The sequence below is a fragment of the Saccopteryx bilineata genome, chromosome X (genome assembly GCF_036850765.1).
Source record: "Saccopteryx bilineata isolate mSacBil1 chromosome X, mSacBil1_pri_phased_curated, whole genome shotgun sequence".
Lineage (NCBI taxonomy): Eukaryota > Metazoa > Chordata > Mammalia > Chiroptera > Emballonuridae > Saccopteryx > Saccopteryx bilineata.
This window is the reverse complement of record NC_089502.1, coordinates 69,670,508-69,696,088: the sequence shown is the minus strand read 5'-3', so window position 1 is coordinate 69,696,088 and position 25,581 is coordinate 69,670,508. Positions and strand designations below refer to the sequence as shown.

Below are 25,581 nucleotides of genomic sequence, written 5' to 3'. Positions count from 1 at the left end.
GAGTGGCTCTGGTCGCAATATGGCGACACCCAGGAGGGTCGCAACATGGCGACGCCCAGGATGGGCAGAGAGTCGCCCCCTGGTGGGCGTGCCGGGTGGATCCCGGTCGGGCGCATGCGGGAGTCTGTCTGACTGTCTCTCTCTGTTTCCAGCTTCAGAAAAATGAAAAAAAAAATAATAATTGTTGAAGCCAAGTAATACATGCAAGAGAATTTATTATATTATACTGCCCATTTTATAATATGCATGCTTCTATAAAGTAGTTTACTTTGAATAAGAGTGCTTGAACTAAGTTTAGAAAACAAGATTATTATTCTTGGAAAAAAATAAAATGACCTGAAAAAGAAAATATCGTTTTCCCATCAACAACAACCAACCTTTTTGATCGTGATGATCCTGACGATTTGGATTTTTCTGAAGAACTAGCTCCCTAAATGTGAGAAATAAATATAGAGGTGAGTAAATCTTTGAAAGAAACAACCCTTCAATTATCTAGTTCTCTATGCCAAGATCTATCATACAATGATATAATGAGATTATATATTTTATAGATATGCATGCCTGAAATGTTTTTCTAAAAGAAACTTGAAAAATTAATTCTCATTACTCTCAGGCTTCCTGAACTTAAGATAATTTTCTGTTTTCTTAAATTGTTACTGTCTGACCAGGAGGTGGCGCAGTGGATAGAACATCGGACTGGGATGCAGAGGACACAGGTTCAAAAACCCGAGGTTGCCAGCTTGAGCATGGGCTCATCCAGCTTAACAGGCTCACCAGCTTGAGCCCAAGGTCGCTGGCTTGATCAAGAGTCACTCACTCTGCTGTAGCCCCCCAGTCAAGGCACATATAAGAAAGCAATCAATGAACAACTAAGGTGCCACAACAGAGAATTGATGCTTCTCATCTCTCTCTCTTCTTGTCTGTCTGTCCCTATCTGTCCCTCTCTCTGTCTCTGTCACCAAAACAAAAATTGTTACTGTTAAATTTTAGGAGGTGGGAGAGGATACACTTGATCTTGGCCCAAGCTGACAAGAAAATATAAAGATGTAGAAGTAATCAGATCCCAAAAGAGGTAGAGAATTTTAAGGATCTAAAAATGTGTCTTTTTCTCTATCCTAATTATGGCAGAGTACCTTCTAAAATTTGCTTTGAGATACTAAAATCACCTTTATTTTTCCAGTACAAGTCTATTTTATGGGATTAAGTATTTTACAATGGTGGAAATAATCTCAAAGCCACAGTGTAGACCTGGGTATCACATGAAGAACCTCAGGACAGGTCTCTATGACAGTGCTTAAGACATTCGGAATACCAATTCTGAGGGGCTCAGAACCACAGAGTCTAGCCCTTAACAGCCTGGCATACCACTTTCCCAATATAACAACATTCCAAAACCTATCTGTGAGCAAGCCTTCGGTTGTCTGACTTTTGCTACACTGCTGGAGCAAACTACAATGATAACAAAATCATTAAACATCTTCTGCCTGACCTGTGGTGGCGCAGTGGATAAAGCGTCGACCTGGAAATGCTGAGGTCGCCTGTTCGAAACCCTGGGCTTGCCTAGTCAAGGCACATATGGGAGTTGATGCTTCCTGCTCCTCCCTCCCCTTCTCTCTCTCCCCTCTCTCTCTCCCCCTCTCTCTCTCCTTTCTAAAATGAATAAATAAAAAATAAAAAAATCATTAAACATCTTCTAAAAATGGATAACTACCCAAAATGAAGTATTATAATAATAGTTAGCTATAACAGTAAACTTAACACATGCACGTATTAAATAAAAAGAATCTGATGAGACATATTATAGCTGTTATAAGCGATCCTTTTAAATGTTTCAAATTATTCTTACCTCTTCCTTGCTGCTTTCCATCATATCAGAGTTACTTCCAGAACCACTGGTTTTATCTTAAAAGAAGAAATAAAAACATTTACCTCCTCAATACATAATCAAACAGAACATCAAAACCTACAACTCTATAAACCCATTTTTCAATCTTTGAAACATTACAGCATTGGTAATACATTATGCACATTAGAGTATTTCTAAAAGATTTTTCTGCCTGACCAGGTGGAGGTGCAGGGGATAGAGCAGGGGTCAAGAACCTTTTTGGCTGAGAGAGCCATGAACACCACATATTTTAAAATGTGTAATTCCGTTAAAGCCATACATCGACCCGTGTACGTTAGGCATTACCCAATAAAAATTTGGTGTGATTGGCTCCAGCCACCCGCAACCATGAACATGAGTGGTAGGAAATGAATTGATTGTAATACATGAGAATGTTTTACATTTTTAATGTTATTATTTTTTTATTAGAGATTTTTCTGCGAGCCAGATGCAGCCATCAAAAGAGCCACATCTGGCTTGCGAGGCATAGGTTCCTGACCCCTGGTATAGAGCATCGGAGTGGGATGCAGAAGACCCAGGTTCGAAACCCCAAGGTCGCTGGCTTGAGTGTGGGCTCAGCAGTTTGAGCGCGGAGCCGCGGGCTTGACTGTGCGATCATAGACATGACCCCATGGTTGCTGGCATTTGAAGCCCAAGGTCACTCTCTTGAGCAAGGGTTCACTGACTCAGCTGGAGCCCCTGCCGCCCCTAGTCAAGGCACATATGAGGAAACAATCAATGAACAACTAAGGAGCTGCAAGTATGAGCTAATGCTTCTCATCTCTCTCCCTTCCTGTCTTTCTGTCCCTGTCTCTCTCTCGCTTAAAAAAAAAAAGTCAGCCTGACCAGGTGGTGGCGCAGTGGATAGAGTGTCAGTCTGGGATGTGGAGGACCCAGGTTCGAGACCCCGAGGTCGCCAGTTTGAGCACGGGCTCATTTGGCTTGAGCAAAAAGCTCACCAGCTTGGACCCAAGGTCGCTGGCTCGAGCAAGGGGTTACTCGGTCTGCTGAAGGCCTGTGACCAAGGTACATATGAGAAAGTAATCAATGAACAACTACGGTGTCGCAACGAAAAACCGATGATTGATGCTTCTCATCTCTCTCCGTTCCTGTCTGTCTGTCCCTATCTATCCCTCTCTCTCTGTCCCTGAAAAAAAACAAAACAAACAAAAGTAAGAAAATTAGGGATAGAAGAGAACTTCCTCAATTTGATAGAGGATACACAAAATACACATACAGAAACCATCACATTAATGGTGAAAGATCAGAAACAACAAGAGGATGTCTGCTATCACCATTCTTCTAAAACATAATACTGAAAAATCCAGAAAGTTCTGCCTAGCATAATGAGGCAAGAAAAGAAATTAGATGGGAAGGACAAAATAAAACTGATCCTATTTGCAGATGACAAAATTAAGAACAAAATCCCAATGAATCCAGAAGGTGAAGAGAAAAAAAAATTTCCTAGAGCAATTTCACTGGATACAGGTCAACTGAAAAAAAAAGAAAACTGGCCCTGGTTGGATGACTCGGCTGTTTGAGCTTTGCTCTGAAGCACAGAGGTTGCCATGCAGTCCCCCGTCAGGGCACACACAGGAACAGACTGATGTTCCTGTCTCTCTTTCTGTCTTTCCCTTCCTCTCTAAAATCAACAAATAAAAAAAAATTTAAGGAAACTTAATTCCTATATACCTGCAATGAACAACTGTAATCTCAAAATTTGTTTATATTTTTAATTAACTTTTAATGGGGTAACATTATTTAATAAAATTATATAGTCTTTAAGTGTACGATTCTATGATACATCATCTGATATTGCATTGTGTCCCCACCACCCAAAGTCAAATCTATTTTAGCCATCTTATACTTGACCCCTTCACACTTTACAACTCCCTACCCCCTTCCCTCTGGTAACCAACATGCTGTTGTCTGTGTCTATGAGGTTTTTTCTTTTCTCATTTGTTTATTTGTTGCTTTCAGTTTTCTATCCCACATGAGTAAAATCATATGGTTCTTGACTTTTTCTGTCTGAAATTTTAAAAGCAAGAAAATTTAAAATAGCACCCTAAAGCCTGACTGGGTGGTGGCGCAGTGGATAAAATGTAGGACTGGGATGCAGAGGACCCAGGTTCGAGACCCCGAGGTCGCCAGCGTTGCCAGCTTGAGTGCGGGCTCATCTAGTTTTGAGTAAAGCTCGCCAGCTTGGATCCAAGGTTGCTGGCTTGAGCAAGGGGTTACTCAGTCTGCTGAAGGCCCATGATCAAGGCACATATGAGAAAGCAATCAATGAACACCTAAGTTGTTGCAACGAAAAACTGATTGATTGATGCTTCTCATTTCTCTGTTCCTGTCTGTCTATCCCTCTCTCTGACTCTCTGTCTTTGTAAAAAAATAAAAATAAAATAGCACCCAAAAAACCTGAAGCACTGAGGTAAAAATCTAACAAAATACATGCATGATTAATATGTGAATACCTACAAAACATTGGGCCCACTCAGAATTTCTATTGAATTTTTTTGTGCTGAATAGGAGTCAAACACTTATTCTTTGCATGTGCTCAGTTGATAACTATTCAGTTTTATTGGGGAAAAAATTTCAGGAGGAAATATCTTTTTTTCATGTTTTCTATTCTCAGATTGGATAATTTCTATTAGCCTATCATTAAATTCTATTGTTACCTCTAATCTGATAAGTACAATGATTATTTAGAAATTATATTTTTCAGATTTGAAATTTTAAAATTCTAGTAATTTTTAGCTATAGAAAGAGACAGAGAGGAAAGGAGATTAGAAACATCAACTCACAGTTGAGGCTCCTTGGCTGTTCACTGATTGCTTCTCATATGTGCCTTGACCCAGGGGCTCCAGCTAAGATAGTGACCCCTTCCCTCAAGCCAGTGACCTTTGGACTCAAGCCAGTGACCTTGGAATTCAAGCCAGCAACCTTTGGGCTCAAGCCAGTGACCATGAGGTCATGTCTATGATCCCACACTTAAGCCAGCAACCCCACACCCAAGCTGTTAAGCCCGCGTCAAGACGGTATCCTGGGGTTTTCGAACTTGGGTCCTCAGCATCACAGGCTGATCCTCTATCCACTGCGCCACCACATCAGGCTTGGTTTTTGTTCTTTAAGAGTTCAATTATGATATGCCTAGTTGTACCTTTCCTTATATTTATTCCGATTGTTATTCACAGAGTTTTATGTATCTATAGCTTAATGTCTTTCATCACTTTTAGAAAATAATTCAGCCTCTTACCCATTCTATCTCTTCTCTTTCTGCAACTCTAATTACACATATGCTTGCACTTTTCATTGTGATCTATCCATCTTTTACTTTTTATACATACTGTGTTTGTGGGTGTGCACATACATGTTATGTGTGTGCATTCAGCTCTTACATATGTAGCTATCCTTGAAATCATCAGAACAAATAACGGTAGTCACCACAAGACAGAGGATATATTAAAAGAGGAGAAAGGAAGTTGAGCATCTTTTCATATATCTGCTTGCCATGTATATACCTTCTTAGGAGAAGTGTTCAGGTCCTCTGCCCATTTTTTATTTTGGTTGTTTGGGGTTTCTCTATTGTTGAGTTGTATGATTTCTTTATGTATTTTGGATATTAACCCCTTGTCACAGCTGTTGTTTGCAAATGTCATCTCCCATTCAGCTAGCTACCTTTCTGTTTTACTGACAGTTTCTACTGTTGTGCAGATGAAGCTTTTTGATTTGATACAGTCCCATTCATTCATTTTTGTCTGACCAGAAGATGGCGCAGTGGATAGAGCGTCGGACTAGGATGCGGAGGACCCAGGTTCAAGACCTTAAGGTCACCAGCTTAAGCACGGGCTAATCTGGTTTGAGCAAAGCTCACCAGCTTAAACCCAAGGTCGCTGGCTCGAGCAAGGGGTTACTTGGTCTGCTGTAGCCCTGCGGTCAAGGCACATATGAGAAAGCAATCAATGAACAACTAAAGTGCCAAAATGAAAAACTGATGATTGATGCTTCTCATCTCTCTGCATTCCTGTCTCTCTGTCCTTATCTATCCCTCTCTCTGACTCTCACTCTGTCTCTATAAAAAAAATAAGATTAAAAAAAAAACACCTTTCATAGCTGCTCCCTCCAAAAATTAAGTGAAATATAGTCTAGAATAGGGGTCCCCAAACTATGGCCCACGGGCCACATGCGGCCCCCTGAGGTCATTTTTCCGGCCCCCGCCACACTTCTGGAAGGGGCACCTAATTTCATTGGTGGTCAGCATCCATATCCTGTGCTCCTGGAGTACTGTATGTAGCAGCATCGCTCACGTACAGTACTACTTCCGGTGACGCGGGATGCACGCGTCCCGGCTCCAGAAGCGTGTCATATCACTTGTTATGGCTAGCAGTGACAAATATGGAACCGGACATTGACCATCTCATTAGCCAAAAGCAGGCCCATAGTTTCCATTGAAATACTGGTCAGTTTGTTGATTTAAATTTACTTGTTCTTTATTTTAAATATTGTATTTGTCCCGTTTTGTTTTTTTTACTTTAAAATAAGATATATGCAGTGTGAACAGGGATTTGTTCATAGTATTTTTTTTATAGTCTGGTCCTCCAACAGTCTTGAGGGACAGTGAACTGGCCCCCTGTGTAAAAAGTTTGGGGACCCCTGGTCTAGAAGATATGACACATTCTTTTTCAACCTACCTGTGCTTTGATTCATCGTAAGTCTTGGAGGAGAATTTGTTTCTTCGGACTCTTCTGATGAATGGGCCAGAAAGTCATGCAGCTTCTGTACCAATGTGTTCAACTTGCTTTCACTATCAAAACAAAAGATAATGATATTCCTTAATGAGCTTGTCATTCATTTCATTAAATGTAAAAGTTCTAATAAACAGAATCAATATCTATACCATAAGTGGTCTGAAAGAATGTATATTCAAAATAAAATTTAAAGGAAATGAATTTTCTTTAATTCTGAGGATATGAAAATGAGTAATATAAGCTACTTGTACAGTAACCTAGGATCAAAATGTTTTTATGTAAAATGCTGATATGAGATTTTGCTTTATATCATTTAAAATAATAATTCAGTAACTTATAAAATGTATTTACTGAGCACTTACTCTCTGGAAGGTTTCAGTAGTCTTTGTTTTTCTTTTTGTTTATTACTCTATCTGCTGCTTGGCATAGAATAATTGAATAAATGACTTATACAAGGATAAATAAAGCATAGAAGAGGCCTTAAAAGAGCTCACAGATTCCCAGAGAAATATTTATGTAACTAAATTATTATAGCATATTCTGTTAACTTATATAATAGATATATCTGTAACTCAACAGGATTATAAAAAAATTAAAACTTCAAATGCAGAAAATAAACATATACCTTATTTCTAATACAATATTTCCTAAACTTAAAAGATGGAAAATAGGTAACATTGACTTCATCCACATTCAAACATTTTATTTATCAAAAGATACCATCAATTAAATTAAAAGACAACCGACATATCTGGAGAAAACTATTTCCTTTATTTTTTGTATTTTTAGCAAGAGATAAAGAGAGGAACAGACAGGAAAAAGAGAGACGAGAAGCATGAATTCTTTGTTGTGGCACCTTAATTATTCATTGGTTGCTTTTTCATATGTGCCTTGACCGGGGAGGGCTCCAGCCAAGCCAGTGAGTGACCCCTTGCTCAAGCCAGAGACCTGGGGTTTCAAAACCCAGCACCCTTGGGCTCAAGCCAGTAATGACTGGGTCATGTCTACGACCACATGCTCAAGCCAGCGACCCCGTGCTCAAGCAGGTTGCCCTGCACTCAAGCCAAATGAGCCAACACTCCAGTTGAAGACCTCGGGGTTTCACACCTGGGTCTTCTGAATCCCAACCCGACACTATATCCACTACGCCACCACCAGGTCAGGCTGGAGAAAATTATTTTCAAATCATATAAATGTAAATATATTAATAGCCTTTTTATAATATATATCCTTTTCCAGTTTTAATAATAAAGAATTCTTATAATAATAAAAGAACAACCAATTTAAAACTTGGAAAGACTTAGTTATATATTTCCCCAAACATATACAAATGGACAGAAAGCACATAAGTGCACAAGAGTATTATTCAATAGGAAAATGCATATGAAAACCAAGAAATACTATTTTACACTCATTAGAATGGATACAATAACTTTAAAACTGAAAAATAAAGGTTTGCAAGGATGTAGACATATTGTTGCTAAAAATGCAAAATGGGCCTGACCAAGCAGTGGCGCAGTAGATAGTGTCAGGACTGCAACGCAGAGGACCGGGTTGAATAGAACCCCGAGGTCACCAGCCTGAGCGCAGGGTAGGCAGGTGGAGTGTGGGATCATAGACATGACCTCATGGTCATTGGCTTGAGACCAAAGATCACTGTCTTTGAGCAAGAGGTCACCGGCTCTACTGGAGGCCCCTGGTCAAGGCACATATGAGAAAGCAATCAATGAACAACTAAGGCATTGCAACTGAGTTTATGCTTCAAATCTCTCTCCCTTCCTATCTGCCTGATCCTGTCTGTCTCTCCCTCAGTTTCACAAGAAAAAAAAAAAGTAGTTATCCTGATAGGTAATTCTAAAAACCCAGAATATTTAAAAGAACTAAGAGGTCCATAAAAGTACTTTCAGTTTCTACAGCATACTTTTTCAAAGTTTTTATTTTTGTTCACTACTGTCATCATTACTATTTTATACTCATTGATTTTTTTAAAATATAGCACTTTACTTAAAAATGAAATTACCCGGGGAAAAAAATGAAATTACCCAAGTTTTCTAGTTTTAATGCTCATGCTTAAGACCTGTGCTTACCACACTATCTTTATTTGAATGCAGAAGCATAACAATAAGAAAAACAAATCAAGGGGAATACGGAGGAGGGAGGATGCATTCAGGGCAACACTAGAATTTATGTAAACACAATAAATTAAAATCAATTTTAAAAAATCAGTTTAAGCCCTGGCCGGTTGGCTCAGCGGTAGAGCGTCAGCCTAGCGTGCGGAGGACCCGGGTTCGATTCCCGGCCAGGGCACACAGGAGAAGCGCCCATTTGCTTCTCCACCCCTCCGCCGCGCTTTCTTCTCTGTCTTTCTCTCCCCCTCCCGCAGCCAAGGCTCCATTGGAGCAAAGATGGCCCGGGCGCTGGGGATGGCTCTGTGGCCTTTGCCTCAGGCGCTAAAGTAGCTCTGGTCGCAACATGGCGACGTCCAGGATGGGCAGAGCATCGCCCCCTGGTGGGCAGAGCGTCGCCCCTGGTGGGCGTGCCGGGTGGATCCCGGTCGGGCGCATGCAGGAGTCTGTCTGACTGTCTCTCCCTGTTTCCAGCTTCAGAAAAATGAAAAGAAAAAAAAAAAAAGAAAGAAAAAAAAATCATTTTAAATCAATTCCTAAGACTGAAATTAGACCCTGATCCTCACCAAGACCAAGATCTCCAAGGCATCACACAAACATTTGAAACAACGAAAAGCATCAAAAATAAAGCCACAAAGAGCTATGGCATTTCACATAGGTCCATATATTAAACAAGCAGCCTGACCAGGCGGTGGCGCAGTGGATAGAGTGCCAGACTGGGATGCAGAGGACCCAGGTTCGAGATTCCGAGGTCACCAGCTTGAACAGGGGCTCATCTGGTTTGAGCAAAAGCCCATCAGCTTGAACTCAAAGTCGCTGGCTCGAGCAAGGGGTTACTCGGTCTGCTGAAGGCCCGTGGTCAAGGCACATATGAGGAAGCAATCAATAAACAACTAAGGTGTTACAACGCGCAATGAAAAACTAATGATTGATACTTCTCATCTCTCTCCATTCCTGTCTACCCCTCTCTCTGATTCATTCTGTCTCTGTAAAAATAAATAAATAAACAAACAAGCAAGCAAGCAAACAAAAGAAAAAAGAAAACCTAACCAGTGAGCTACGACAGGTAAGGAGGTGAGAAGTCCCCACTCCTATGCTAATAAGAATGAAAGATGAACAAACTGAAAATAATTAACTTATATTGGGATCCATTAAAGAACTCAGGTGAGGCCCTGGCCGGTTGGCTCAGCGGTAGAGCGTCGGCCTAGCGTGCGGAGGACCCGGGTTCAATTCCCGGCCAGGGCACACAGGAGAAGCGCCCATTTGCTGCTCCACCCCTCCACCGCGCTTTCCTCTCTGTCTCTCTCTTCCCCTCCCCCAGCCAAGGCTCCAGTGGAGCAAAGATGGCCCGGGCGCTGGGGATGGCTCTGTGGCCTCTGCCTCAGGCGCTAGAGTGGCTCTGGTCGCAACATGGCTACGCCCAGGATGGGCAGAGTGTTGCCCCCTGGTGGGTGTGCTGGGTGGATCCCGGTCGGGCGCATGCGGGAGTCTGTCTGACTATCTCTCCCTGTTTCCAGCTTTAAAAAAAAAAAAAAGAAAGAAAAAGAACTCAGGTGAGAAAAGTGCAGTAAATATTTGAAAAGCTTAGATCTACTGTTCCATTGGAGACAAGTCTAAATTCAACATACATTTTATTCACTCTAACACAAAGAGTAAGTACAAATATTACTGACTTTATTTTCTAACAAAAGTATACTAAATTCTTTCAAAAAAGAAATCTTTAAAAGGTTTACCATGATCAAGTATATTTTAGCTTAAAGGGAATGTATTTAGTTAGATTTAAGTAATTTAAAAGGCAAACTACAGATGAAGCATAAATGCAATTTTATTTTGCCCATTATACCAAAACCTGTTTTCCACTAGAACTCGATTCAGAGTGAATCTTTATCACTATACAATGTAATGCAAAGAGTGCTTAAATCCAGTTTAAAGAAGAGCCTCATTTATCTTTCCGTAAAAATAAATGGAGAAAAACAAAATCTAGGTTTGCTGAAAGAAGACAGAGTCATACATTCCTATATCTATAGCTAAATATTCAAAGTTTTAACTAAGCCTATCTACAAACCATTAGGGCTATCATTTAATTTGTAGACCACTACTTGAGATCCTGAGAGAAGTCCTAAAAGCAAATATTTCCAGATAGAATTAAAGGTTATTTCTCAAATCAATAAAAACCAATTCAGCCTGACCAGGCGTTCGCACAGTGGATAAAGCGTCGGACTGGGATGCGGAGGCCCCAGGTTCGAGACTCCAAGGTCACCAGCTTGAGTGTGGACTCATCTGGTTTGACCAAAGCTCACCAGCTTGGACCCAAGGTCACTGGCTCCAGCAAGGGGGTTACTCAGTCTGCTAAAGGCCCGTGGTCAAGGCACATATAAGAAAGTAATCAATGAACTAAGGTGTCACAACGAAAAACTGATGATTGATGCGTCTCATATCTCTCCGTTCTTGTCTGTCTGTCCCTGTCTATCCTTCTCTCTGACTCTCTCTCTGTCCCTGTAAAAAAAAAAAAAAAAAGATTCAGATAAAATCTGCACTGTAAATACTGGCTAAATGGAGTTTTCCAAATGCTAACTGAGGTCTTAAATAGTATTACCATTTTTACACAGGCAATAAAACTATCATGCCAGAAATAAAAGATATATAAACAAATTAAATAGATCAGCTTTGAAAATACAGTGTGGAGCTTATTTGGAGAATGTAGTGACCTCAGTGTGCCAGGTGACAGATACCTGCAGGAAAAGGTATGAAAAATAAGGATCAACTTATATGGTAAAGTAACTTTTACACTTTTGATATGTACATCAGAGCTTTTCATTGCTCTTTTCATGAAATTCATACCTAATAAATTCTGTCTCCAGCTATTAAATGCATCCACTCTGAAAAACAGAAGAGGAAATTTTGTTAAGGGCTTACACTATGCTAGACATATCATAAAGATTATAATTTAGGGGTCATTGTCTTCATTGCATGAATGAAAAGACAACTTGGATGGCAACTTTCCAAAGGTTACAAAAGCAAGAAATCTGGATTTAAACTCAAATCACAACACATCATGTAATTCCAAATGGAAGCAAGCTGAGAGGAGAGCTCAAACTGCTGAACTTTATTACAAAGGACTAGAGATGAGCCCATTGTCTCCTATTTCCTTCCCCCAAGGGTAGAAAACATCAAATTGCAAAGGGCCCTCTCAGTAAAAGTTAAAAGACAATCCCTAGATATTTTGTGACATTCTTTAAAAAATTCCTCTAATACTGGAAAAACAATAATACAGTTTGCTTCCACTTGTATCTGAAGGAAAACATTAACTTGTCTTTTAAAATGAGAATAATTACAGCTTATTTACTTCTTTTTTCACTATAATATTCCAGGTGTGAAACTTTTCGCTTATTGTTTCTTAACATCCTCCCCTCTTCAATAAGAAGTCCACTACAGCCTGACCAGGCGGTGGCGCAGTGGATAGAACATCGGACTAGGATGCGGAGGACCCAGGTTCAAAACCCAGAGGTCGCCAGTTTGAGCGCGGGTTCATCTGGTTTGAGCAAAGCTCACCAACTTGGACCCAAGGTCGCTGGCTTGATGGCTTGAGCAAGGGGTTACTCGGTCTGCTGTAGCCCCCTGGTCAAGGCACATATGAGAAAGCAATCAATGAACAACTAAGGTGTCGCAATGTGCAACGAAAAACTAATGATTGATGCTTCTCATCTTTCTCCGTTCCTGTCTGTCTGTCCCTATCTATCCCTCTCTGACTCTGTGTCTCTGTAGTTAAAAAAAAAAAAAATCCACTACAGACAGTGGGATATAAAAAAAAGAGTGAACTACCAAACATTGTCACCTAAAATTCCACGATCCAGAGACAACTATGGGAAAATGTTAACTCGTTTATTTTTTTTATTTATTTTCATTTAGACAATTAAATTTAACAAGGTGACATTGGTCAACTGGAGTACATAGATTTAGAGAAAACATCTCCAGTTTTAACAAAATTGAACTGTTTGTTACTTCACTGCTTTGTAAAATTTTCCTCCATTAATTAAAATATACTGTGAATATTTGCCTGCATCGTAAAATACTCCTCTAAAACATTTTACAGCAGCACTGTATTCATCAGGTAAAGATGCAATAAGTTGTTTCTTTTTTCAAGCTCACAGAACTTAAAAAATCAGTTTGCTTTTCTTGCAAACAATGCAGCTGTCTACTAATAGCATATGCTTAGCATGGCTGTTACATTTTATAACCAATTTTTACTCATTCAGATCTTAAGTACTACCAAAAAGGGCTACTGTGTGCACTATCACAAAAGATTAACTGAGAAAAAATAAGTTGAGACTTATTTTATTTTCACTTAAAAAATTAACAAGGCCTAGTAAAAAAAAGAGAAAACAATTAACTATGCTTCTTTGTGCTGTTATATTTGTCTCCACAATCATATTGGCCAGGATGAAAAGTTGTAGAACAAGAACTGCCAGTAGAAGTGTAAATTAGTAAAATCATATGGAGAGCAATGTGGCAATTATAAAATATTAAAATGTTGAGAGAGGTGGAAGGATAGAGCAAAGAAGGACAAAATAATTCATGGACGCAGCCTCACCAGGCAGTGGTAGAGTGGATAGAGCGTCGGACTGGAACGCAGAGGACCTAGGTTTACAGGGGTCCCCAAACTTTTTACACAGGGGGCCAGTTCACTGTCCCTCAGTCCGTTGGAGGGTCGGACTATAAAAAAAACTATGAACAAATCCCTATGCACACTGCACATATCTCATTTTAAAGTAAAAAAAAAAAAATGGGAACAAATACAATATTTAAAATAAAGAACAAGTAAATTTAAATCAACAAACTGACCAGTATTTCACTGGCAACTATGGGCCTGCTTTTGGCTAATGATATGGCAATGTCCGGTTCCATATTTGTCACTGCTAGCCATAACAGGTGATATGACGTGCTTCCGGAGCCATGATGCGTGCATCCCACATCACCGGAGTAGTATGTACGTGAGCCATGCTGCGCTTTGTGGTGCCGCCACATACAGTACTCCTGGAGCACAGGATGAGGATGGATCCTGTGCTCCTCTCACTGACCACCAATGAAAGAGGTGCCCCTATCGGAGGTGCAGCGGGGGCCGGATAAATGGCCTCAGGGGGCCGCATGTGGCCCAAGGGCGGTAGTTTGGGGACCCCTGCAGGTTTAAAACCTCAAGATCACCAGCTTGGGCGTGGGATCATCAGCATGATCCCATGGTTGCTGGCTTGAGCCCAAAGGTCACTGGCTTGAAGCCCAAGGTCACTAGTTTAAGCCCAAGGTTGCTGGCTTGAGCAAGAGGTCACTGGCTTTGTTAAGAGTCACCCTGGTCAAGGCACATAAGAGAAAGAAATCAAAGAACAAAGATGCTGCAACAAAAAATTGATGCTTTTCATGTCTCTCCTCCCCCTCTCACTGTCTTTCCTCCATTCCTGTCTGTCTGCCCGTCTGCCCCTCTCTGTCTCTCTCTGTTTGTGATCAAAAAAAAAAAAATTCATGGACAAGGACAACACTTTGGTGACTACCCGGGTAGGGGGGCCATAGAGAGAATAAATGGTGAGACCTGACTTAGGTGGGTGAGAAGATGAAACAGTATACAAAAATGTGTTCTAGAACTGAGCACCTGAAACCTGTATGATGTGGTTAACCAATGCCACACAAAATATTCAATTAAATAAATAAAAATAAAGATGTCCTAAATAAACAAACTCTGGCATACAAACTAAGGAGACATTTTTAAGACTGTTCATGGCACCGGACTAGGCAGTGGTGTAGTGGTGCAGTGGATAGAGTGTCGAACTGGGATGCAGAGGATCCAGGTTCAAAACCCCCCAAGGTAGCTAGCTGGCTTGAGCACAGGATCGTGTGGCTTGAGCACAAAGGTCACTGCCTTGAGCAAGGGGTCACTGGCTTAGCTAGAGCCCACCCCCAGGTCAAGGCACAGATTAGAAAGCAATCAATGAACAACTTTAGGTGAGACAACTATGAGTTGATGCTTGTCATCTCTTTTCCTTCCTGTCTGTCTGTTCCTGTCTGTCCCTCTCCTGCTTGCTTAAAAAAAAAAAGACTATACATAACAGGTGAGTAGTTCTTTTACTAGTCTTGTAACTCTTCTATAAATTTGAAATAATATCAAAACCAAAATCACCACAAATAAAGAACTGTAGTATTTAACTCTTCAAGTAGCTTCCTTTTTGCCTGACCAGGTGGTGGCGCAGTGGATAGAGCATTGGACTGGAATGCGGAAAGACCCAGATTCGAGACCCTGAGGTCGCCAGCTTGAGCACGGGCTCATCTGCTTTGAGCAAAGCTCACCAGCTTGGACCCAAGGTTGCTGGCTTGAGCGAGGGGTTACTCGGTCTGCTGAAGGCCCACAGTCAAGGCACATATGAGAAAGCAATCAATGAACAAGGAAGGTGTCGCAAGGAAAAACAGATGATTGATGCTTGTCATCTCATATCTCTCTCTCTCTCTCTCTCTTTCTCTCTCTCTTCCCCCCCCTATAAAAAAAAAGTATCTTCCTTTTCTTAGGACACAGAACTACTAAGTCCAGTTTCAATTAATCAGACTGCATGTCAAATCCAAAAAAGCCGATAACAGCTTAAAATTTATCATGGATCGTCGCGGTTCAAAACCCTGGGCTTGCCTGGTCAAGGCACATATGGGAGTTGATGCTTCCAGCTCCTCCCCCACCTTCTCTCTCTCCGTCTCTCCCTCTCCTCTCTAAAAAAAAATGAATAAATAAAAATTTTAAAAAAAAAATTTATCATGGATCATTTGCTTGAAAAAAAAGAACACGCCCTGGCCGGTTGGCTCAGCGGTAGAGCGTCGGCCTAGCGTGCGGAGGACCCAGGTTCGATTCCCGGCCAGGGCACACAGAAGCGACCATTTGCTTCTCCACCCCTCCGCCGCGCTTTCCTCTCTGTCTCTCTCTTCCCCTCCCCGCAGCCAAGGCTCCATTGGAGCAAGGATGGCCCGGGCACTGGATATGGCTCTGTGGCCTCTGCCTCAGGTGCTAGAGTGGCTCTGGTCCCAACATGGCGACGCCCAGGATGGGCAGAGCATCGCCCCCTGGTGGGCAGAGCGTAGCCCCTGGTGGGCGTGCCGGGTGGATCCCGGTCGGGCGCATGCGGGAGTCTGTCTGACTGTCTCTCCCTGTTTCCAGCTTCAGAAAAATGAAAAAAAAAAAAACAACACAAAAACTTTGTACATCTGCACACTTCCCACCTGCTTTTTTCCCCCCACCTGCTTTAAATAACCAAGAATCATCATCAGTGTTGATATAAGAATTTTGACAAACATAAAATGAAAAAGTCTACAGAGTGATGTGATTTCAGAGCCATCTCTGATATTTAGTTTGTTTTTATAAACCGCCACCCCCTTTCTTATTTTCCTACTCTACAGGTTAGTTATCTTCTTGAAATTGATATTCATTATGTTTTTTTTTATCATTTTCGTATATCATTATTCTTTTTTAGAAAAGCTGGACATATCACTCTAAAGACTTTAAAAGTACTTATTGTTTTTGTAATGAAAAGGCAAAAATTAAACATCTTAGCATAGCAAAGAAAAACCTTTTCAAATCTGGCTCCAACTACCCTCCCTTTTTTCAACTCTACCTCCCATATCCTCTCCAATCACACTTAATGCCTTGGTGTTCTCAAGAAACAAAAGGTCTCCAGACTTGCCCTTTTCACCACCTGGGACATTCCCCTCCTAATCAACTCCACCACCTTGCCTTAAGACCCAACTCAAAATTATGATCTTTCTCTTTTGGAGAATACATGCCGCCAACTCTCCAAGGCAATTTTTTGGTGTTATTCCACATTTCTTGGTTCATAATTCTGTAACTGGATGTAACCCCACCACAGTGTATTTCAGCCATTTACTCCTTCCCTTAGCTAAGTATTAATTATAAGTGAATCCCTATTATTAAGATTAGTGGTTCTCAAATGGAAGAACTGTGCCACTCCCCCAAACCCCACCACACACACACAGTAACTACTTGACACTGTATTTCTGTTCATCACAACTGGGGGGAGGGTGCTACTGGCACCTCCCTAATGGGTAGAAGCCTTACCGATAAATGTAACACAGACAGCCTCCCGCAATAAAATCTTATCTGGAAGAAAATGCCTGTATAATGCAAAGATAAGAAACTTTGATCTAAAACAATGTTTGGCTCACATTAGGTCTTTAAAGGATTTATCTAAACAGAACAAAATATTATCAAGGAATTTAGGAACACAGAAAGGAATAGATAATATGGACCAGTACAGACTCAAAAATAGCTAAAACAGTACAAACAACAATGGGAGCGTTCATGCCCTAGCAGATACCAAGATGTTATTAAAAAGCTACTGTTATTACAAAATTGTGGAACTGGTATAGGAAGTAAAACTAACACACCAGGAATGACATCATATACAACATTGTGTAGCCCCAGTGAAGCAATGGTTATGTTGGTACAAATGATTTGAATAAACTCTTTGAAAACTCTAGAATCTAATCAAAACTTACAGCCATCAGGGGAACACTTAGGAGAAAAAAGTTGAACGTCAGCAGAAGAGCACTGTGCTGTTTGTTGTAGCTAGTGCATCTACTACCCCTCCCCAGCTTAGATGGTAGCTCAGAACAGTGGCCTGCATTCCTGCTGCAACTTGCAGAGGCAGTAATGTGGACCTTATTCTTTTTCTTCTTTTAAGATTTTATTTATTGCCTGACTTGCAGAGGTGCAGTAGATAAAGCATTGACCTGGAATATTGAGGTCACTGGTTCGAAACCCTGGGCTTGCCTGGTGAAGGCACATACAAAAAGCAATTTCAAACTGATGCCTCCTGCCCCTCCCCCCCCCCCGGGCCTTTCTCTTTAAAATAAGATTTTCAAGAACAACTTTATTTATTGATTTTACAGAGGAAGGAAAGAGAGAAGAGAGAAAGGGGAGGGAGAGGAGGGAGTGAGGAGGGGAGGGAGAAGGGAGACAGGGAAGGGAGAGGGGAGCAAGAAAGTATCAACTCATACTTGCTTCACTTGATTTGCTCATTGACTGCTTCTATTACGTGCCTTGACGTGGCAAGGCCAGCATTCCAGGTCAACACTTTATCCACTGCGCCACTACAGGCTGGCACATGGACCTTACCCTTAAAGAATTGTGGTTGTGTGTTTTGACCTGTTCGGTGGTTATCTGATGAATTGTGTTGCTTGCCTTTCTTTCGCCCACTTCAGAACTTTGACAGGAAGATCAAGTTCCTCAGATGAGTGGGGTTTGTCCAAAATACTTCAAGGCAAATATATATACTACCCACAACCACCACAGGTCAAGGGATAAGAATGGGTGAGGCATCAGAAAGACCTAAAAGCATTGTAAGAGGCTGAAAAAAGAAATACATGCGGAAATAACGATTCTATAAAGTTCCTGCATAGCCTAGGGAACTTGGAGGCCACCTCTGTGCCCAGAGGTGAACACATGATCAGAAAAGACATGAAAAAGCCATAAGCCTTTACTTCTGGCTGACCTCCTGCCTCCACACCATCAGGAAGTGAGGGCTAGAGAAGAGTTATTAATGAACTGGCTAAGAACTGATAAATAGCCCAAAACTGAGCCAATACGCAAAAATTGAGAGTTATTTTGTTAAATTTGCTTCTAGACATTTTTTTTATTTTTTTTATGCTTCTAGACATTTAATGGAAGTTCTGTCAAACCACTAACTGACATAACTGACCAATAAGCTACCAGAACAAACAATTCAGTGTCTGTACATGACAAAGAATACAGTCTTTATAAAAATAGGTTAGAAAGTTCATCAAGTAAAGACTACAACCTAAAACAAGTATCAACAACAAACCTTAGAGAGGATTAAATTTTTCCAGCATTACTACATTAAATACAGTCATGTCTCACTCAACAATGGGGGAACATTCTGAAAAATCCAGTTAGGCGATTTTGTCATTGTGTAAAAACTCATAGAGTGCACTTACACAAACCTAGATGGTAACCACATACACACCTAGACTACACGGCATAGCCTATTGCTCTCAAGCTACAAATCTGTACCAAAGCTTCCTGTACTGAATACTATAGGCCAGTGGTAGTCAACCTGGTCCCTACCACCCACTAGTGGGCGTTCCAGCTCTCATGGTGAGCGGTAGCAGAGCAACCAAAGTATAAAGAAAAAGATAGATTTCACTATATTAAGTTGTTTTATAAAGATTTATTCTGCCAAACTTAGCGAAAATCCGATATAAAGTACTTGGTAAGTAATTATTATTATATGCTATAACTTGCTGTAACTCTGCTTTATAAATTTTATAAAGTAGCCTGACCAGGCGGTGGCGCAGTGGATAGAGCATTGGACTGGGACGCAGAGGACCCAGGTTCGAGACCCTGAGGTCTCTAGCTTGAACGCAGGCTCATCTGGTTGGAGCAAAAAATCCACCAGCTTGAACCCAAGGTCGCTGGCTCCAGTAAGGGGTTACTGGGTCTGCTGAAGGACCACAGTCGAGGCACATGTGAAAGAGCAATCAATGAACAACTAAGGTGTTGCAATGTGCAATGAAAAACTAATGGTTGATGCTTCTCATCTCTCTCCGTTCCTGTCTGTCTGTCTCTGTCTATCCCTCTCTCTGATTCACTCTCTGTCTCTGTAAAAAAATAAAAATAAACAAATTTAAAAAAATTAAATTTTATAAAGTAAAGTTACTTCTCTACTTTATAAATCACTATTACTGTGGAACCAGTGGGTGGCTAGAAAATTTTACTAAAACAGAGATACAAAAGTGGGCAGTAGGTATAAAAAGGTTGACTACCCCTGCTATAGGTAATACTAACACAACTGTGATTTTCGGTATATCTATTGGCAATAGTAACACAATGGTAATGATTGGTTTATCTCTAGGCAACGGTAATACAACGGTAATGATCAGTGTATCTACAGGCAATGGTAACACAATGGTAATGATCGGTGTATCACATCTCAACATAGGAAATACAGAGTAAAACACTATAAAAGATTTTAAAAAATGGTAACCTGTATAGGGTACTTATCATTAATGGAGCTTGCAGGACTGTAAGCAGCATTTGGGTGAGTCAGTGAGAAAGTGGTGACTGACTGTGAAGACCCAGAGCATGACTGTACACTACTAAACTTTATAAACACTGTAAACCTAGGCTAACTATATTTATATTTAAAAATTCTTGCCTGATGAGGCGGTGGCACAGTGGATAAAGCATCAGACTGGGACACAGGACCAAGGTTCTAATCCCCGAGGTCACTGTCTTGAGCATGGTATCATAGACATGACCCCATGATCGCTGGCTTGAGCCCAAGATCGATGCCTTGAGCCCAAAGGTCACTGGCTTGAGCAAAGGATCACTGGCTCGGCTAGAGCCCACTCCCACCAAGTCACATATGAGAAAGCAATCAATGAACAACTAAGGAGCTGCAACTAAGAATTGATGCTTCTCACCTGACCAGGCGGTGGTGCAGTGGATAAAAAATCTGACTGGGATGCGGACGACCCAGGTACAAGACCCCGAGGTCGTCAGCTTGAGCGCGGGCTCATCTGGTTTGAGCAAAGCTCACCAGCTTGGACCCAAGGTCGCTGGCTTGAGCAAGGGCTTACTCGGTCTGCTGAAAGCCCATGGTCAAGGCACATATGAGAAAGCAATCAATGAACAACTAAGGTGTTGCAACAAAAAACTGATTGATGCGTCTTATCTCTCCCCGTTCATGTGTCTATCCCTATCTATCCCTCTCTATCCCTCTCTCTGATTCTCTATATATATAAAAAAAAAAATTGATGCTTCTCATCTCTCTCCCTGCCTGTCTGTCCCTGTCTCTCTTGCTAAAAATAAATAAATAAATATCTTTCTTTGACAAGTGAACTTTTACTGTACCTTTATTACTTCATTAACTTATAAAATCTAACTTTTTGAGTCTTTTGTGATAACACTTAGCTTAAAATGCAAACACATTGTACAGCTGTACACTTTCTTTAAAACCTTATTCCATAAGTTTTTTTTCTACTTTTCTTTTCACTTTTTAAACTTTTTGGTTAAAAACTAAGATACAAATACACACATTAGCCTAGGCCAGGGGTCAGAAACCTATGGCTCACGAGCCAGATGAGGATCTTTTGATGGCTGCATCTGGCTCGCAGACAAATCTTTAATAAAAATAATAATGTTAAAAATATAAAACATTCTCGCCTGACCTGTGGTGGCGCAGTGGATAAAGCGTCGACCTGGAAATGCTGAGGTCGCCAGTTCGAAACCCTGGGCTTGCCTGGTCAAGGCACATATGGGAGTTGATGCTTCCAGCTCCTCCCCTTTCTCTCTCTCTCTGTCTCTCTCTCCTCTCTCTCTGTCTCTCCCTCTCCTCTCTAAAAATGAATAAATAAAAATAAATAAATAAAAAATTAAAAAAAAAATAAAACATTCTCATGTATTACAATCCATTCATTTTCTACCACTCATGTTCATGGTTGTGGGTGGCTGGAGCCAATCACAGCTATTCTCTGGGACAACACCAAATTTTTATTGGATAATGCCTAATGTACACAGGTCGTTGTATGGCTCTCACAGAATTACATTTTAAAATATGTGGTGTTGCCCTGGCCGATTGGCTCAGCGGTAGAGTGTCAGCCTGGCGTGCGGGGGACCCGGGTTCGATTCCCAGCCAGGGCACATAGGAGAAGCGCCCATTTGCTTCTCCACCCCCCTCCCCTCCTTCCTCTCTGTCTCTCTCTTCCCCTCCCACAGCGAGGCTCCATTGGAGCAAAGATGGCCCGGGCACTGGGGATGGCTCCTTGGCCTCTGCCCCAGGCGCTAGAGTGGCTCTAGTCACGGCAGAGCGATGCCCCAGAGGGGCAGAGCGTCGCCCCCTGGTGGGCATGCCGGGTGGATCCTGGTCGGGCGCATGCGGGAGTCTGTCTGTCTCTCCCTGTTTCCAGCTTCAGAAAAATACAAAAAAAAAATATGTGGTGTTCATGGCTCTCTCAGCCAAAAAGGTTCCTGACCCCTGGCCTAGGCCTACAAAAGATCAGGATCATCAATATCACTACCTTTCACCTCAACATCATTTTTCTCCCTTCTTTTCCAAGTGAGAGGAAGGGAGATAGAAAGACAGACTCCCGCATGTGCCCTGACTAGGATTCATCAAGCAACCCCCATCTGGAGCCAATGCTCTGCCCATCTGGGGCCATGCTCGCAACTGAGCTATTTTTAGTGCCTGAGACAAAGGCTCCACGGAGCCATCCTCAGTAACCAAGGCCAATGTGCTTGAACCTATCACACCTCCACAACTTGTCCCACTGGAATGTCTTTAAAAACAATAACATGCAGAGCTATCATTCCCTGTATCTCCTGTGATAACAATGATTTCTTCTGGAATAATTCCAAATGGAACTTCCTGAGATGGGGTCACTCTTTTCAGAAATATGTCTGTGGTAGTTTTGGTTTGTTTCTTTTTTCATCATAGATTTACATTCTACTTATATTGTATTATAATAAAAACCTTTTTTATATAATAAAAACCTTTCAGTGTTGGGGCCCATGTTTTCAAACTTTTTAAGCAGCTTTCTGAGGTCCGCAAAAGCTTCTGCTAAAACATTCACTGTGAGTTGTCTTGGGGGCTCCTCTTACAGAACCACCATCATATATGCAGACCTTCGTTGGGTGAAACATCATTATGTTGCACATGAATATATTCAAAATGTCCACTTTCAACAAAAAGTTACAAGTATGCAAAGAAACAACAGAATATGGCCCATTCTCTAGAATAAAAAAGAAATTAACAGAACTGTTCCCAAGGAAACCCAGACATTGGAATTAGGAGACAAGGACTTTAAAAACCAACTGTCATGACATAATTTTACATATAGAAACCCTACAGTGGTTTTAAACCACAATTGAAAATCACTGTACAGAATCCACAAAGAAATGCCTGACCCATGGTAGCGTAGTGAACAGAGCGTCAACTTCAGACACAGAGGTCCCAGGTTCAAAACCTTGAGGTCGCCGGCTTGAGCATAGGCTCATCCGGCTTAAGTGCAGGTTAGCCAGCGTGAGCGTAGGGTCACTATGTTGAGCGTAGGATCATCAACATGATCCCATGGTCACTGACTTGAGCCCAAAGGTCACAGGCTTGAAGCCCAGGATCGTTGGCTTGAGCGAGGGGTCATTAGCTCAGCTTGAGCCGTCCCCCATCAAGGCTCATATGAGAAGCAATCAGTGAACAACTGAAAAAAGTGATGCAACTACGAGCTGATGCTTTTCATCTCTCTCCTATCTTTGTTTTTCTCTCTCAAAACAATAAAAATAAATAACAACGGAAGACTGAACAAATTCCAGTCTATTGTTTTAAATACAAAGATAGAAATATCTTACTGGAAACAAGACACTAAAAATTTGAGTAATAAAGCAGCAATATTTGAATACTATCTGCATTTCACCTACTATGTTTAAATAGTGGTCTCTAGGTATTACTCAAAACAGAGTTAAACTACAATAAAGATCACCATGTTCGGCCTGACCAGGCGGTGGCGCAGTGGATAGAGCGTCGGACTGGGATGTAGAGGACCCAGGTTCAAGACCCCGAGGTTGCCAGCTTGAGTGCGGGCTCATCAGGTTTGAGCAAAAGCTCACCAGCTTGGACCCAAGGTCCCTGGCAAGGGGTTATTCGGTCTGCTGAAGACCCGCAGTCAAGGCACATATGAGAAAGCAATCAATGAACAACTAAGGTGTCGCAATGCGCAATGAAAAACTAATGATGCTTCTCATCTCCCTGTTCCTGTCTGTCTATCCCTCTCTCTGTCTCTGTAAAGAAAAACAAACAAACAAACAAAAAAACCAGGAACTAATTTTAGAAGATCACCGTGTTCGGCCCTGGCCGGTTGGCTCAGTGGTAGAGTGTCAGCCTGGCATGCAGAAGTCCCGGGTTCAATTCCTGGCCAGGCACAGTCACAGAGCTCCAGGGAAAAGCAACCTGGTCTCAACTCTCCAGGCAGAGGAGAACAGAAGCTCCATATCCACGCATGCTGCAAATGGTTTTTTCCAGTCTGCCTGAATCATTACCAGCTAGAAGCAGCGGTCATTGGGACATGGACATGAGCTGCAAAGTATAGAATGGTGACAACAATTCCAGTGCCATGCGGACTTTTCCTGTGGGGAACTTTCCTGGAATCCTGCTCCCTGTGGCGGCTCCTAACAGACTGAACTGTGGTTGGGTTGCATTTTTCGGGGATTTGGCATGGTGATGGGGCCAACTTGGACTTGGGGAACATGTTAAGGACACTACTCATTCATGGATTCTTGCTGTATTGGCCAAGAGTTTGCTTAAAGGCTGTTAATCACTGTAAAAAAAATAGAGGACTGGATAAAGAAGACAGGGCACATATACACCATGGTATATTATTCAGCTAGGAGAAAGGGTGACATCGGATCACTTATAGCAGAATGGTGGAGTCTTGGTAGCATTGTGTGGGGTGAAATGGGTGAATCAGAAAAAAACAGGAACTGCAGGATTCCATACATTGGTGGGACATAAAAGTGAGACTAAGAGGCATGAACAGGAGTATGCTGGCTATGGGGGGTGGGGGGAGGGAAGGAGGGAGAGGGGAGGGGGAGGGGTACAGAGAGAACTGGATAGAGGGTGGCGGAGGACGATCTCTCTTCGGGTGATGGGTATGCAACAGAACTAAATAACAAGATAACCTGGAAATGTTTTCTTTGAATGTATGTACCCTGATTTATTGATGTCACCCCATTAAAATAAAAATTTATTTATAAAAAAAAAAAAAAAAATTCCTGGCCAGGGCACACAGGAGAAGCGCCCATTTGCTTCTCCACCCCTCCCCCTCTCCTTCCTCTCTGTCTCTCTCTTCCCCTCCCGCAGCCAAGGCTCCATTGGAGCAAAGATGGCCCAGGCGATAAGGATGGCTCTATGGCCTCTGCCTCAGGCGCTAGAGTGGCTCTGGTCTCAACAGAGCAACGCCGCAGATGGGCAAAGCATCGCCCACCATCGCCCCCTGGTGGGTGTGCCGGGTGGATCCCGGTCAGGCATATGCGGGAGCCTGTCTGAATGTCTTTCCCCGTTTCCAGCTTCAGAAAAATACAAAAAAAAAAAAGGATCATCATGTTCATATGGGCCAAATTACTGGGAACATCAAGAAATGTTTTATTTTATTAGACATACTGATTTTGCTTTCTAAAATACAGTTCATTTCATCAATATACACTCCCCACACCAAAGGCAGAGTCTTCAAATAGAAACAGGAGGCAAAAAATGTGATAAGAGCAAGAAAGCAAAGCAAAAATTTAAATTCTTACTGTGAAGAGTTATGGAAAGGGTCTTTAGGGAAAAACTAAGATTCATTTTCTCTGCAGGTTTTAGAGGCAGAAAATGGCAACTGTTTCCACAATTCATCCTTCAAGTCAGGCGGGGAACCCTACTTTCCATGCAAAAGAACCAGGTAAACATTTAGAATTAGATGTCAGAGACAAATCATGGAAAACAGCAGGAAGAGGTTGGCAGTATTTAGAAATACAAGTTACTTAAATCTTTTAATACTATATTTGGAATGTGGAAAGAAGAAGGAAGATGTACCCAAAAGTCATCTTTACCTGCCCTGAAATTACCATCTTTTACCCAAATACAAGTACTAAACTGAAACATTATTATATCATATATGTCTGTAGCACTCAGTACTTAGCATATGTTTTTTTGGTTTTTTTTAAGCAGGAGATGGCAATTGAAGGTATACGCCAGTGGTAGTCAACCTGGTCCCTACCACCTACTAGTGAGCG

General features: G+C 41.6%; 2 protein-coding genes across 7 annotated transcripts in view; one reads left to right on the top strand and one right to left on the bottom strand.

Moving 5' to 3' along the window:
- The window catches only part of ATP7A (ATPase copper transporting alpha), a 554,573-nt gene that overhangs the window by 290,316 nt on the left and 238,676 nt on the right, over positions 1-25,581 (top strand). The window lies entirely within an intron of this gene.
- ATRX (ATRX chromatin remodeler) overlaps positions 1-25,581 on the bottom strand; it is a 214,380-nt gene that overhangs the window by 169,358 nt on the left and 19,441 nt on the right. For 4 of the 6 annotated variants that reach the window (XM_066250416.1, XM_066250412.1, XM_066250411.1 and 1 more), the window contains 3 exons: positions 6,577-6,689; positions 1,847-1,902; positions 378-430 (listed from right to left, as the gene is read on the bottom strand). In XM_066250416.1, coding sequence (XP_066106513.1) covers positions 378-430; positions 1,847-1,902; positions 6,577-6,592 — 125 coding nt within the window. In that variant the 5' untranslated portion in view covers positions 6,593-6,689. Of the gene's footprint in view, positions 1-377; positions 431-1,846; positions 1,903-6,576; positions 6,690-11,600; positions 11,639-25,581 lie in introns of all 6 variants that reach the window. The other 2 variants (XM_066250415.1, XM_066250414.1) reach the window with 1 other exon arrangement.